At 41.4% G+C, this 16,999-nt stretch overlaps 1 protein-coding gene across 1 annotated transcript in view; it reads right to left on the bottom strand.

Annotated features, from left to right (window-relative positions):
- The window catches only part of SLC6A1 (solute carrier family 6 member 1), a 94,128-nt gene that overhangs the window by 22,962 nt on the left and 54,167 nt on the right, over window positions 1-16,999 (bottom strand). Inside the window, exons 2-4 of the mRNA XM_069967074.1 lie at window positions 15,219-15,350; window positions 13,671-13,771; window positions 12,913-13,022 (exon numbers count right to left, since the gene is read on the bottom strand). Of these exons, the coding sequence (XP_069823175.1) occupies window positions 12,913-13,022; window positions 13,671-13,771; window positions 15,219-15,350 (343 nt within the window). The remainder of the gene's footprint in view (window positions 1-12,912; window positions 13,023-13,670; window positions 13,772-15,218; window positions 15,351-16,999) is intronic.

Here is a 16,999-nt window from a genome sequence, read left to right as displayed (position 1 = left end):
TAAACTCTAATTGTGGGATAATATCTTTTATCTTGCTACCACAAATTTGTGCAGTCTGCGTCCAGTAAAGGTGCTGACCAGCCCTTTATTTCTATTGTTGTAAAAACAATTCTATATCCAATATACGGCTGTATATTAAATAAGTTGTCCGAGTATTTTTTCCATTATACAAAGCGGTTATATTGTGTTTGGAGTCTATAGTTGATAGTCTGTGATAGTGGCGTAATACTGAAAGTGGATATATCTATATCATAAAAATAAAAGTCTGTCTGTCCCATATAGACTTCCAAACGCCTGAACCGTTTGACCCCAAATTTAGCCCACAGATACATTGGGTGCCCGGGAAGGTTAGAGCGAAGGTCCCGTCCTTGCCAGATGTACAGGAGAGGAGGGGGATGCGGAAGACCGCTCCATAGAAATGAATGGGAGAATGTCCACACTGCACACATAGGTGACATAATTAGCTGCAGCTCTGCCCAGCAGTAAATGGCAGTTGGGAGCCTTAGCAACCAATAGGATTACTACTTTCATTTTCACAGGAAGCTATGGTTGCTAGGGCAGCTGCCTCACAACATCTGCAGAAATAACTGGTAGACTCCATACTCCATCTATACAGTACAGGTATACAGGACACTACAGGTATGCAGGACCCCCTACTCCATCTATACAGTACATGTATACAGAGCAGTATTACTAGCTGCTGCTGCCCTTAGCACTAAACCTGAGGATGCCCCATCTTCACTCACTAATTAGCATCATGATAGATTGGTAGGTAATAGCTCCAGAGGTCACATTTAACACCACCATATCAGACCTGACCAATACGGCCACACTGACTGCCATACCAGACCTGACCAATACCGCCACACTGTGACTGGATAACACTGCAATACCAGACCTGACCAATTTCGCCACACTGTGACTGGATAACACCGCCATATCAGACCTGACCAATACCACATACTGTGACTGGATAACACCGCCACACCAGACCTGACCAATACCGCCATACTGTGACTGGATAACACCGCTATACCAGACCTGACCAATACCGCCACACTGTGTCTGGATAACACCACCATAGCAGACCTGACCAATATAGATGATATTTTCTGGCTGTTTACTCACACAAAGGTGAACTGTTTACAGCCCTGTTTTGGTTGTGTAGTTTGGTTCAACCCTAGGACCGTAGCTCTTACAACTAATTCACATTGCTATAATTTTTGTTTAAGAGTATGTGCACACTATGCAAACCGTGCGATCACCTGCTCGCGCTTATGCGCATCTCCGCACGTGGAATAGACTCTGTGTTACCTCTGTCTATCGCTCAGTGACTGAAGGCATCCTGCATGCACTTGTCTCGCTACAAGTGGGTCATTCATCCCTCCTCTTTCTGGTGCCTGCTGACAGTTTTATCTAAGCGGTTTGTCCCGCTACTTAATCATATGCTTGAAGTCCAGACACTGTTAACACTTTGACTTATGAGCATTTTATATTTACTTGTAAAATGAACATCCAAGTGCTGCACAGAACAGCGACAAAGTTGTATACAGAATGTATACACTGCGGCCATTGTTCCATAGGAAATATTGTTATGTCAGACTTTCAATAAATAGTGGCCAGTGTTGCAATCTGCAATAATGGCCGTTATTTATAAAAAAAATAAATAAAAAAAAAGTTGTGTGAACAGAGCCCAAAGGTGTATTCTCATGAAAAAACATTACATCTCATTCTATACCCTGAGGCGCTCTTGAGTGAGATACTTTTATTTTGATGGCACATCTGCCCTTTTGCAAAATATAAGTATCTTGAGGTGTGAGTGCTATGTTTAGGGGGATGTGAGCCTGATACATACCCCCTCAGCCCCATATATTTACATGCTGAGCCCACTTAATACTTCCCCAGCCTTATATTCACCCTCCTCAGCCTTATATTCGAACACTAAACCGATTCATACCTCCCCAGCCTTATTTTCACCCCTCTCAGCCTCATATTCACACCCTTAGCCCAAGTCACACCTCCCCAGCCTAATATTCATTCCCTGAGCCTGATTCACCCCCCACTGGCCTCATATTCACACTCTGGGCTTGATTCACCCACCACCACCACCACCACCGGCCTCATATTCACACTCTGGGCTTGATTCACACCCCTTTATTCAACTTCACCCAACAGAGTTTCCAAATATTTCCAATGTTTATCTATGCCTGGGGCAAGGGACGGAAAAAAAAGAAAAAAAGAAAACGTATACTCATGTCTCACTTGCAATCCAGTGCCACCATGTCTCAGGAGTACCTGAAGGATGTGACAATTTGACAGTCTGAACACTTGCAAAGGGTTCTGCAGTGTTTAAGGATCTGTACGACCAGGTTTGCTGTGCAACTACTAATCGTATTTTATGGCTATTTTTCATCAAGCTTTTTAGTTAAGGTTGTGAATAGGAAAAAATCCATCTGTTTAATTGTTGCAATTATTCTTCTAGAAGACCACAGCAAGCCCCTTACAAGTAAATATAAAATGCTCATAAGTCAAAGTGTTAACTGAGTCTGAACTTCAAGCATATAATTAAGTAGCGGGACAAACCGCTTAGATAAAACTGTCAGCAGGCACCAGAAAGAGGAGGGATGAATGACCCACTTGTAGCGAGACAAGTGCACACAGGATGCCTTCAGTCACTGTGCGATAGAGGTAACACAGATAAAGGAGCTGGGTACAGCCGAGGGACTAAGAGGATCATTCTGTTTAATTCATAGATGAAAAGAACTCATTCTGTCAGATATCATACAAAGTAGGAGCCCTGCAACTCTAAAAACTAAAGCCTATTAGGACTGTCACCTGAATTTATGCCAGTTTCTATCTCTCAAGGAGGACTCATGCAAACGTATTGCTGCATTTTAATTGAACAATCTATTGGCAGTTAACTATAACAATAACCTTAAAGGCATATGTATTCTCATCACACAGAGAGTGATAGCATATATAGTAGCTGTCATTTACTATTTCTTTTCAAGATTGGACAGGAACAAAAGGAGATGCCATCTGACTCTATGATTGACCTATGATTGAGGGGGCCACAGCACCGCTCTATCACTGCAGTCTCTGAATAGTAGTGGCCGCAGCCCCCAGCTGTACAGTATATGGAACTGTAGCATGGACCGTGTAAGGAAAAACTATAAAGGGATCAACTAAAGCTGTGCTGTCACCTTTTAGATGCATTTGGTATTACACCAGGGGCATAATTGGAAAGGGTGGGGCCCCATAGCAAATTTTTGATTGGGCCCCCTGACTGACCACTAAGCCGTAAAGTGTAGTCATAACTACATAACTGCAAGCGCTGGTCAGGAGTGCAGGGACATTTGCAAAACCCGGGAGGCCAGCAGGGCCACCTGGTGCTGCAAATAATGATGGCTGAGGGGCCCCAGTGTATTGCAGGAGCATGTCATGGGGCCCCCTGATGTGGCGGGCCCCATAGCAGCCGCTATGGCTGCTATAGTGGTAGTTACGCCCTTGTATTACACCAATCACAAAGTAAGGCTGAGTCCACACGCTGTAAGACAGTGGCCGTTCTGTGACATGGCCATGTCACAGAACAGCCGCTGTTTGGGATGTTCACCTAGGCCGGTACTGCCGATAAAATTCACTTTGTGTTAATTGTAATGCAGGCACATTCGGGTGTGCCCGCGCTCCAATTATCCATAGCAAACAACGCAAGTACGGCAGTTAGGCAAGTTTTTCGTGCGGCTGCACAGAACAGGGACCAAGGTGTATATACTGCGGCCATTGTTCCATAAGAAATATTGTTATGTCAGACTTTTAATAAATAGTGGCCAGTGTTGCAATTTGTAATAATGGCCTTTATTTATCTTGTTTTGTGAACAGAGGCCAAAGGTGTATTCTCATGAAAAGACATTACTTCTCATTCTGTAGCCTGAGGCGCCCTTGAGTGAGAGGCTTTTATTTTGACGGCACATCTGCCCTTTCCCAAGATATTTTGGGATGTGAGCCTGATTCATACCTCCTCAGCCTCATATTTACACCCAGTGTCGGACTGGCCCACCAGAGGACCGGAGGATCCTCCGGTGGGCCCCCAGCTTTAGAACCTGCACAAACACTGATTGACATGGCGTGTCTCACTGGTTGTTCATTGGTGGGCCCCCAGGATCATTTCCTCTGGTGGGCCCCAGATACCCCAGTCCGACACTGTTCACACCGTGAGCCTGCTTAGCACCTCCCCAGCCTTATATTCACCCCCCTCAGCCTCATATTCACACCGTAAACTGATTCACGCCTCCCTAGTCTTATATTAACCCCCTTGAGCCTCATATTCACACCCTTAGCCTAAGTCACACCTCCTCAGCCTAATATTCACACCCTGAGCCTGATTCAAACCCCCTCCCCCCACTGGTCTCATATTCACTCCCTGGTCCTGATTCACCCCCCCCCCCCCCCACACACACACACACACACACACACACACACTCACTGGTCTCATATTCACACGCTGGGCCTGATTCACACCCCTTTATTCAACTTGACACAATAGAGTTTCCAAATATTCAGCATACTCATACATTTGCCAGAAGTCAGAAATGCTTAGAAGGGAATAAATTTGATTTATTCAACCCTCAAAACATCATGTAGCTCCCCTGCTGGTTTGTACAGCGCCTGGTCTTCTCCATAGTCCTCTTCTTTACTAGTTCTATTAATGTCCTGTGTGGGCAGGAAATGCCCCGTCAGTGCCTGATCCCTGTGCTGTCAAATATAATCTTGATTTTAATACAGAGGTACCTTGGTTTAAGAGTAACTTGGATTACGAGCGTTTTGCAGACGAGCTTAGTTTTTCAAAATTGTAACTTGGTTTAAGAGCATTGCTTTGGTTTAAGAGCTCCCTGTACTGGGTGGAAGCAGGATCGGGGGTAGAGGCATTGCCTGCACAGGGTAGTCTACAGCCCTGTATGTACTCTGACCCAGGAAGTCTCCCTCATCTTCCAAATCATGGCAGATCTACTTCAAGCTGGGGCTTACATTAGGTGACGGGACTGTGGAGGTAATCTCTTTATAGCTTTAACCCCCCTCTCCCTGGACAGTAAGCACTGCATTTATGTGCCTACATTTGCCCTGCTAATTCCCTCTACTCCCTGCAGTCTCTGTCAGCACTTGTGTTTCCTATTCCTTCCATTCCTGCTATAATGTGCCTGCGCTCACACTCAGCTATACACACTGCTGCTATAAAGTGCCTACACTTATACTCAGCTATACACAATGCTGTATAGAGAAGTTTCTGTCACTGTCCTCCTGCACAGCTCTGTGATTCTTACTTCCTGATTGGTCCATGCTGAACACACACCCCTTCCCCAATGCTCTATTCTAGCCTATTGTACTTCGCTACTGCATTATGGAGATCTACATGTCTATCCTGTATCCACAAACTGCGGCAGTTTTTTCAGGTTTATGCAGTTACTATACATTTATACTCCACATGCTGATTGCTATACTGTACAGTAACTTATATCACATATTCAGATGGTTCTAAATGTTTGTTACATCTGTTCTTGTTATTCAGAATAAAAAAAAAATCATTATTTTTGGGGTGCAGAACAAGTTGTCTGAACTTCAATTATTTCTTATGGGAAAATTTTCTTTGGCTTAAGAGTGGATTTGGATTACAAGCACGGTCACGGAACAAATTATGCTTGTAATCCAAGGCACCACTGTATATATCAGAAATTCCTCTTGTTATACATTTACAATCAAAAAGTTTGCACTTTAAACAATGCATAAAAAAACAATGGGAACATTATCCTCAGTTCAGATCATACCGATCATGTGAGCATATGTAAAAGACACAGTGTGGTGCCTGGTGTTTATAACCCAGTCCATTTTGTCCATGGAACTATACAGTACATTCAGCTTTTAAGTAAATGTATTGAAAGCTGCTGCTGGAATAACAAGCTCACAGGAAGACATGATTGAAAAAAGACATTACAATCTTCAGTGTCTGAAAGAGCAATCAAGTGGTAATTATTCCATTGATACTGAGATTTATAGATATTTGTGCACAAGGCTGCAGACATATATCTGAATGAGCTGCAGTGCAACTCGAAGAATGAAACAGATGCTGAATAGAGATGAGCGAACCGGGTTCGGGTTCGAGTCGATCCGAACCCGAACAATCGGCATTTGATTAGCGGTGGCTGCTGAACTTGGATAAAGCTCTAAGGTTGTCTGGAAAACATGGATACAGCCAACGACTATATCCATGTTTTCCACATAGCCTTAGGGCTTTATCCAACTTCAGCAGCCACCGCTAATCAAATGCCGAAAGTTCGGGTTCGGATCGACTCGAGCATGCTCCAGGTTCGCTCATCTCTAATGCTAAACCTTTATATAAAATAAAAAATCAGACTGGATTATAGGATTAGCCTGGTTTATAAACATTATATGAGATATGTGCTTAATAAGATATGTTTTATTTAATTTATTATTAATTGCTCATAACCAGATGTATCCACTCTTACCTTGCCTCGGATTTAGGTACAGAAGAAGTCCAGCGGGGAAGTAAAAAATCATTATGGCCAGGGGGTGGCAAAAAAATAAAAGACATACTATGCTTACGGCCCCCGGAGCCTGCGTTCCACCAGCTGACATTCTCTCTCTGCTTCCAGGTACGTCATGACAAGAGATCCACGACAGACTGGTGGGATTTAGCTAGCTAAGTCAATCAGTGACCGCAGTGGTGTCCCACCCCAGTCACTGACTGGTTAAGTGGGGTATTCATCAGCTGGATGGGAGCTCAGAAGAAAGCTGGTGGGGTCCAGGAGGTGGCTGTGTGTGGGAGCTGGGACAGATGACTATAATTTGACCAGACAGGTGACTATAATGGATGCCTTGCTTAGCCAGTCACTGACTGGGGCGGGACACCACTGCAGTCACTGATTGACTATATCCCACCAGTCTGTGATTCCTAGTCGTGACATACCCGGCAACAGAGAGAAAATGACAACTGGTAGAGCACAGGCTCCAAGAGCGGTAAGCATAACATGTTTTTTATTTTCTTCCAATCCCCTGGCCTTAGTGATTTTTTACTTCCCCGCTGGACTTCTCCTTTAAAGGGACTTTCAAATGTGAAGAAGCTAGATAAGTCAAATCTCACCTGAGGCAGGTTCCTGGCATCCCATAAACACTTCAGTAACCCAAACTCTTGTGCTAGCTGTTAATCTCACCTGAGTGTGCTAAGTGTACCCTGTATCTATATCTAAGAATCTCTATAGCTGGTTATCTGATCTCGTCTTTGTACCTCTGATTACTCTTTGGATTCTGATTCTGTACCAAGTTTTCATTAGGTTTGACCCCAGCCCTTACCACCATCCCTTGATGTTTTGTATGTCTTGTCTAAGCTTTGTGTTTTACACCTTAGGAACAGGTTAGGGGATGTTGCACAGTTGCCCACAGTCACCTAGGGCTGTGTTGAAACAAGTAGGTAGGGACAACTGGGGGGGGGGGGGCAAGTCCAGGGCTCACTGGCCTTGCCCTCCCTGTATCTTTCCTGGTGGTCCTGTGGCAACCTAGCTGACAATACCTGATCACAATGAGGGGTTAAATGTAAAAATCCCTGTCTGAATCTAAATGTGAAGTTTAAGGCATAATGTTCTGGAGCTTTTTGCCCTGGTGTCTCTGTATTATCAGAGAATCCTAATTCTTGTGGTATACCTTGTTTCCATGGTCTATAAACCAGTTTGATCCTTTTAAACACCATTGATATAAATATGTAAGCCAATCCTTAGTGGTAAACATCAGTGTCTAAACTCACAAATGGTGTAGGATAAAATTATCTAAAACGGCAGATAGACCTATCAGAAAGATGAGTAGAAAAATAGAAAGTAAGTTTGATAATAATTGTCATGATATTGTTATATGATACACAACAACATTATGTCAATGGACTTAAAGGGATTATCTAGAGATTAAAAATTATCCTCTATCCACAGGAGAAGAGATAGCTAGCTGGTCAGCGGAAGTTCATTTGCTGAGACCCCCACTGTTCAGAAGAACATTGCCGAGCACTGAACCTCAAAAGTCCCATTAACATTGTATGGACTGGGGGTTGAGCATGTGAGCCACCACTCCATTAATTTGGGGGATTTCTGACCTCTGTTTTTATGACTGTTGGAGGATCTCTACTGATCAGCTGTGGATAGAGAATAACTTCTAATCTTGGAAAAACCCCAATAAAGGGGTACTCTGGAGAAAAATTCGAATCAACTGGTGCCAGAAAGTTATACAGATTTGGAAGTTATATCTTCCAAATTTTCAAAAGTTTGTTTGGATCGGACTTGCAGATTTTTATGAAAAGTTCAGTTCGATCAAATTTCAGATTTCTTCGGATTTCATAGTTTAAGGCATCTATATGATATGGGGATAGTGTATTTGGTTGAATTTAGGGCTCTGCATGTCAGTAACATCATAATCTTTTCAATATCTCAAAGTCCATTTTTTTTTTTACTTCAATATTCACCATTACAGAGTCTATGCAGGAAATTCACCATTACAGGGTCTATGCATGAAAAAGGTTTTATTCTACACACATGTACGAGGTATATATTTGTGCCTCAGGAAAACACCTACGTCATATACACTCTTTCAAGGGTCCAACTATAGTACCTGTATATCTGTATAGCACTTTTTTTAGCGTTTTATTCTACACACATGCACAAGGTATATATTTGTGCCTCAGGAAAATACATATGTCATATACACTGTCGCAAGAGGGGAAGTATAGTACTTGTATATCTGTATAGCACGTTTTGTTCTGTGCACCCTTTGCTCTCCTATGCCTAATCTATCTACCTATCTATCTTTCGCCCTCTCTATTTTTCTCTCTCAATCGCTATATGTTTCTCCTCTCCGCTTTCCTAATAATCTTTTTGTTTTTGCTTTTGTACAATGTCTTCTCAGTGCAGCAGCGTTTTGTCACTGACGAGCTCTGTGCATTGCTATCAGTCTCCTTCCTCTCTCTGTGCAGACTGTGTTGTGCGGTCATGTGACCGCTCCTCTTAAAGCAATACCGACGTCACACAGGGGGTGGACTAGTGCAACTAGTGCTGATTGGATGTGTTCTGGGCATCATGGGAAAGAGCTTTTCCCGCCCAGAACACTTCCTGCTTTCTAAGATTCGGAGCGGACTTCCAAAAGTCCGGTCGGATTCGGATTTTTGGAAGTCCGCTCCGAATTTTAGAAAGCAGGAAAATAAATCCGAACCGGATCCCATACCAGCCGAACTAGTTCACTCATCTCTAGTTATATCTATTTTAAAAAAAGGCATCCAGTACTTATCAGCTGCTGTACAAGAAGGCTTGAGATTTTTTAATAAAATTAATTTACAAATCTATATAACTTTCTGACACCAGTCAATTTAAAATAATTTTTCCCCCTCCTGAGTACCCCTTTAAGAGAATAAAAAAAGAAATGTGGTCACTTAAAGAAGTATTTCCATTTGGACAAGTTATGTCCTACAGTATCTACAGTATCCACAAGATAGGGCATAACTAACAGATGGGGGGTATCCAACCGCTGGAACCCCTGTACAGGGATCCCGAAACCCTGGTTGAAGAAAGCTGCAGGCCGCCAGAGATAGATGATTGAGGCCAGAGATAGATGATTGAGATATAAGGATTTTACACATAATGTGGTTTCCTAACAATACACAAATGCTGCCTGTAATCATTACTAGATTGTCTGATATGCCTGCTTTACTTGGTGCTGTGACTAACTAAAAAAACCAAAAACCACTCGATATAAAAAGTAAATGTATGATATCTGAAGAACAGCAAGGGATTTCACAACTAATTTATAGGCCTCTTTACACTTTAATTTTACTGGCCTCCTGCCGACATAAATAATGTGAGCAGCATCGGCAGATACTCTTTATGGCAGAGTTGGTGCCGAACTAGTGATTAGTTAACTGAACTTTATTACAGCGCTTCATTTGTCTGCCTGTTCTGACCTTCTTTTCACAAGATACTTTATACGGAACCTTGAAGCTATAAATTCCGTTTAATAAGGTGTCTGTCGACTGCTTTGCCTTCTCCACGAGTCATTTCCCACGATTCTCTTTGCTGTTTTTTTTTTTCTTTTGGGATTCCTACACAGACTAATTCATAAAAGAAATACCCATACATTGTGACCCATATATCAATTTAGCACAGTGAAATGTGTGAGCTCTGGGCTTATTACGTAGAACCCATGAAAGAGCTGAGACTGTTGGAGTGCCTATTATAGTCAGTCTGATATTGTCTACTCTAGATGTTAATACCTACTGCAGGTACTGTAAACCATAGGAAATGTAACTACGATTTACGAATATATATATATATATATCAGTAAACTAAAAAGATTTCAGTATCGATAGTTGACGGACTATGGTACTGTAGTATACACTTTAAGGCCAGGTTCAGACTATGTAACTTTGCGGCTGTATTTGCGGCTGTAATTGTGCGGCGGTATTTTTGGTGGTTCATGCGTACGCTGGAAAGTATAGGATATACGGCTGCACAGTGCACACTATGTATGAATCTACGGCCCGATCGTAAACGGACCCGTAAAAAAATGAACAAGACCATTGTTTGCGGCTGGACATGCGGCCGAGGATTGACAGGCGGTCCGTACGGAGTACTTCAAAAATAGCCGGCAATGATGCCGAATGCCGATGCCTCTAATAGTTAATATTTTAAATTAATAAAACAGATTTTCTTTGTAATAAAGTCCCTTTCGTTGGTCAATAATTTAATTCTAACGAATCCATCATTTGGCAATTAAATATACTGTCAAAAAATAAATATATATATAAATATACATTTATTTATATATCTATTTATTTTATCAGTATATTTAATTGCAAAATGATGGATTAGTTTAAATTTAATTAGTGAACAACGAAAGGCACTTTATTACAACGAAAATGTGTTTTATTATTTTAATAGATTAACCATGAGAGACATCGGCATACTGCAGAGGATCGCAAACCCCGGTAATAGCAATTCATGTAAACTGTGTTCCCTGCTTTCCCAGATGCATCCAGAGGTGTTTGCATCACTTTCTTAAGATTTTATTTGTTATTTTTAGTTGAACCAGATTTCCAAGTAAATGACCGTATGTTTTGAGCCGCATGTCTATTTTTTCCCACGGCCGGAGTTTCATCCGCACATTTACAGCCGCATAAAAAATACAGCCGCACAGTTACATAGTGTGAACCTAGCCAAAGGGATTATCTGGGCTCATAACATTTTTGATATTTTGCTGGGGGCAAAACAAAAATAAAAAAGGAAATCCCTACCCTGGTCCCCTACATCATCCTGTCCCCACTTTTATCTCCTTTTTCTGCTTCTGAGTTAGCGTAGTCTCAGCAGGAATTGCCCGCTTAGCCAAGCACTGGACTGGATGACGTCTCACTAGGGGAATATAACTTTTTTTTAATTATTATTTTTATTGTGCCCCCATCAAAATACCATACATTTTATGCACCAGAATAACCTTTCTAAAAGGGATTTCTAGGATTAGAAAAACATGCCTACTCCTTCTATATTTTACTCCAGAGACACGCTACAATCCAAAGATACAGCAGGTGGGAAGTTCATGACAGCGCACATCTCTCCATGGCTGTCAAACTTCACTTTATTATAGTCTATGGAATGAATGATTTGGATGTCCTGCCGATGCACTGACACTCACTCCTTCCGGCAGTGGGTCTCAGAAGTGAGTCCTGGTGCGACCAGTAATTTTTAACGTGTCTGTGGACATGTCAAAACAACTGCAAATTACAGTAATGCTTTAAAGGAAATCTATTAGTAGGTTAGAAGCATCTTTGGTGCACTAGGGAGGGGGCTACCATTGCCTTGTCCTGGCTGGCCCGCTCTGCTGATATTCATTAGAAAGGTTGGGCCAGCCAGGGCGGATCAGTGCACTGAGGGCAGTAGTCCCGCCCCCAGTGCACCAAAACACCTCATTAGCATATTAAAAGAATGGCTAATATCCTGAAAATGGATCCAAAGATGTACATTAGAAACTTACTTTCATTTTCAGAGCCCCGTGCAATATATGGACATATCAACAGGTTAGATGCTTCTAACCAGCCGATTGTTTCCCTTTTAAGATTCTGGTTTCAACATCACAGATTTCATGCGTTTTGAGCACAGATAAACTCTTTTTAATGGGGCTAATCTGGCAAAGTTGAAATTCTAAAATAATGCAGTTTTCAGTCTGGCCAGTCAGCCATCTCAATAGGCTGAAACTTCCTGCTTCAAAAAATACAGGATTAGACTATGTTCTATGTTCACCATTTTTCTTTAAGTGAGGAGGCCTGCTGTTTTTTTTTTTTTTTAACTTTAAAAAAATCACGTGTGAACATGTATACATTTCTATCAAAAAATAAGTTCCAGGATTACCCTGTCCTTGGTATAAGGTGAGAATATTTTTTATTCAACAATTAAAAAAATGTAAGCCCTTTTTCCTTCAATGTTCTGCCCCATGATTCTGCATGGGTTGAGCAATGGATAGTGTGACAAATTCTCTATAGAATTTAGCAAACAATATAAATAACATGCATTCGCCTATAGCAACCAGTTATTAAGTCTATGCTATTGTGTGATGCTTAGAGAGAAAGCGTCTGACTGGTTGTTCTCTGTTACAGCACAATTATACTTTTCACCCTGCTATTAGAGGAGCCCGATGCTGAAGGCTGTAATTACTCGAGATGGAAGTCTGTTTTGCTGATGATCTATTATAGGTACATTCACATGTAATCTCACCATTATATAACAGGTGCTAGAATCTGAATCAGATTATATATATATATATATATATATATATATATATATATATATATATACTCCATGTAGTAATAAAAGAGGCACTTACTCCCAAAACTCAACCACAGCACTGGTCATGTTTGTTGTGTTCGCTATAGAATAATTGGAGAAGCAACGTTCTGTGTTCCATGAATTGTCGCAACTTTTCCAAGGCAAATTCTACAAGGTAGGGAAAAAATGCGAAAACAATGTTTTTTTTTCTACTTTAACAAGTTTTTTTAGTATAGACGCTAAATAATGGCACACTGAGTCCCTATGGGATCATTAAAGGGAACCTGTCATATTTAAAATCTGCAGACAGCATGTTACAGATCAAGAGGAGCGGATCAGATTGATATATAGTTTTATGGAAAAAGAATAACCTGTCATCCATGTAAATCTCTGCTTGCTCTGGTCTAAGTAGTCAAGTGGGTGGTGCTACACAGTGATTGGAAGCTCTCTCTCTATGCCAGGTGAGTAGGCATGGGGGTGGAGCCACAGCAGCATATGGTCACACGCCCACTTCTAAGGTACTCATGCTTGCTTATTATGCTATGTGCATTCATTTCCCAGCACTTTGGATGCCAATCAAGCCTGAATAGCTGGAAGGAGGGTGGAGGCAGTGTGACTATATGTGACTATACTGTGGCCCCGCCTCCATGACTACCGGGAGGTGGGATTTTCCGGGAGGCATCGGGAGGTGGGATTTACTGGCAGAACCATTTTGAGCACATCACATTTAGTAAATGCAGGGTCTATAAAACGGGTCCTAGAATACGGAACATTATGGGTTATATGACCTACAAGTGAATATATAGAAATACTTACAGTTGTGAATGAGTTATATAGATAATATATAGCCCAGGCTATGATAACAATATAGTATATATTTAACCAGAAAGAAAGAACAGCAGCTGCAAGTCCAACTCCTGCAGGTAAAAGAGAAAAAAATTATGTGTGCAATAATGTATCCGACAAGTAATAACAATATAACAATACAACTAAATAGATACAATCACAAGGGGCACATATATTAAAGTCTGCGCCTACCACAAATGGTCAGTAAGTCACTCATTTTTGCGCAAAGCCCTGGCATTGTACAAGGGGAAGCGTGTCCACCCCGTGCAGAGAGGCGTCAATTATGCCTTAAATCTATGCCAGCTCGGAGCCATGAGGCAGCCTCAGATGTGCAGGATTTATTAGAGTAAATTAAAGGATTTTACATGCTGGAAAAATGACCGGCAAATAACGACCGTTATTTTAGAATTACAGCCGTATTTTACTATTATTTTACTGTCTTTAAACATGCATGTTTTAGGCAATCTTAGCCTATGCTACTACAATTACCCCCCCCCCCACACACACACACACACACATACATTTTTATTATACTGGATTTATCAGCAATATTCATTGTTAAATGACAGCCATCCAATAAAAAAGTCAGTCATTTTAAAGGTGTGTGAACATGGCCCTACTAGTGTTTTTCGGTACACTTTTTTTTCAGTTCCCTTTTTCGTTTTACAAGTCATGATTTGTGCATGATGTAGTTTAGGCATTTCTTATAAAAAAAAAATGTAAAAAATATCACAAAGTATGCAACAAAATAAAAAGTACATTTACATCTGTGTTTTTTTTAGCTGATAAAAAACAGCAGTTTTCTTGAGACAAAGCAAGAATTGGATTCAACAGTTGGATTGTTAGATATAAAGGAAGGACCTAAGGCAGTGGCGTAGCTAGCATGGAGGCAGACCACGCAGCTGCTTTGGGGCCCCATGAATTCTAGGTATGCCCCTGACCTAAGGTAAGCTCAAATGGGAAAAGAGAAGTGCCTTGGTGAATAGTCATTAGGCAGGGTAGGAAGACCAGCCATGATGTTCCCAATGACTTCAGTAGGATCCTCAGCTTTGACATATGACATATATTTTCAGTGTGTTTCCCTGCTTCCAGAATTAGAAAAGTCAAAGTTACTGTTTTTTCCCCCGAAACCAGCCCCACCCCTGTCCTCAAGTTGTTTGTAGTATTACAATTCAGCTTCATTTACTTTAATTCAACTGAGCTGCAATACCACATGTGAACTGATGACTACAGCGGTGCTGTTTCTGGGAGAAGGCAACTATGTTTTTCTAAGCCTGGACAACCCATTTAATTAGTTAGAATGTTTTGTTTCTGCTGCATAAAAAAACAAACCTTCCATATCAAAAGCTGTTCCCTCTCTTATATGAATGTATTCATAGCCTTACACTTTTTGCTGGATCCACTTTTGACTTTGACTTAAAGCAGTAGGTTCAGGGCCATAAGTAGTGCAACAGAGCATTGTCTTTGGAAATCAGTGGTGGTCCAAGCTTGCAGAAAACAATGATGTTTTACACATACCTTTAAACATTGGTGCAAGTCTCCAAACTCCAAGACCTCCAATAGATGTGTATTGTCCCAGAGCACACTCCAAGAGGAATAGTGGAACCCCCGCAAAAAACAGGGTTAAGAAATATGGGATAAGGAATGCCCCTAGAAGAAAACAATGGATGTATATAATTGTAAATTACAAAGACATTTAACAATGGGGGAGCTAAATAAAACAGTGTGCACCAGAATTTTAGTGCAAAAACTTTGCAAAAAAGAATAAATTTGAAAATGAATTGAGTTGTGTGCCACAGTCAATGAAGGGACATGAGGGGGAAAAGAAACCATAACCTTTATATACCTATACCGAAAAAGTGATATACTATATCTACTGTATCAATCAAGGCTGGTGGGATGAAGAAAAGGCACTAGAAAAGCCACTGGGGACCACCCCAATCACCACCGGTTAAGGGCATGTGCACACTACAAAATCCGGGCAGATCACACACGGCGGATTCCACAGCTCGCCCCTGTTCACGGTTGCGCACATTTCCGTCTGTGCCATAGACTCCATTCTATGGTCAGGCGGATTCCGCTGTCCGTCCAAAGAATGAACAGAAGAATGAAAGAAAAAGCACATGGCCGTTAGTGGGGGCGAGCTGCGGAATTCGCCGCAGGTGATCCTCATTGATTCCGCAGTGTGCATAAACCCTTAGGTAGCATAAAAGTGATGAAAGGTTCACTTTAGGAGAGGTGGATACCCTTTTCAGAATTTTTACCTCTTGACCACAGTGGAGATCAACTACAAAGAGTATCTCTCACTCTGAAGGACATTTCCTGTCCTGCATTACACAGCTATGGAGCCTAAGTAAACACTATTACCCCAAATGATAAGATTATATCAAATTTGATTCCCTTATGTAGATGATTGTGAAAGACACTAATAATAAGAGTTTTTTTATCGACTTAACAGGAGTTGCAATAATTTGAGATGAGCTAACCAAACTTCCTGAACCACAATTCGTTGTGAACTTTGCAAAAGTTGGGAACAAGTTCTTAAAGATAATGGCTGCACATCTTAAAAACATAACAATGGTTTTCTCACCTGTCTGGGCCCTCCCTCCCCCAGAGTCCTCCTCTGGGTCTCTGGTATATCCAGCTGCTTCAAGCCCATTCAGCCAATTGCTGACTGAGACGAGAGAACGCCTTGACAGTGATTGGGTGGGTGAGCCGTCACTCTTGTCTTAACCAACTCATCCAGTCACTGGCCACAACACTGTTAGTCAGTAATTGGCTGAATGGGATTTTGGCGACTGCAGGGGACACCAGGCACCGGAGAAGAACGACACCGGGGGAGCGCGGACAGGTAATTATAGATGAGCAAATTTTTTGAACCGCACTAAAACAACTAAATGGAAATCACCATAGAAACTACAACTAAATCACCATAGAAAATGGTGATTTAGTCTTCTATGTGGTTCAGACCTAGTTTAGGTCGAGACATTTGGAACTTATTGACACTTTGGGCCATGGGGGCAGTGCCACTATGGTCAGTCCACACCTATGCAATAATGTTATGACAGATAAGTTGACAGTTTAGCTACTTTCAGTGGTTCCACTAATTTTACTAAGTAGTATAGGGCAACAAAATAGGGGCATGACCAATCAATGATCAAAAATTAAATTTTTCACTCGAATCTAGGATTTACTTATTGTTCATCAGTTATTTATACTATTTGTTTTAACAAAGAAAACAAATAGAGAAGGGGAAAAAAAAACAAAAAAACAAGTAAAGACAAAGGAACACCTAAATC

Source organism: Dendropsophus ebraccatus, chromosome 4 (genome assembly GCF_027789765.1).
Source record: "Dendropsophus ebraccatus isolate aDenEbr1 chromosome 4, aDenEbr1.pat, whole genome shotgun sequence".
Classification (NCBI taxonomy): Eukaryota; Metazoa; Chordata; class Amphibia; order Anura; family Hylidae; genus Dendropsophus; species Dendropsophus ebraccatus.
This window is presented reverse-complemented; position numbering and strand designations above follow the sequence as displayed.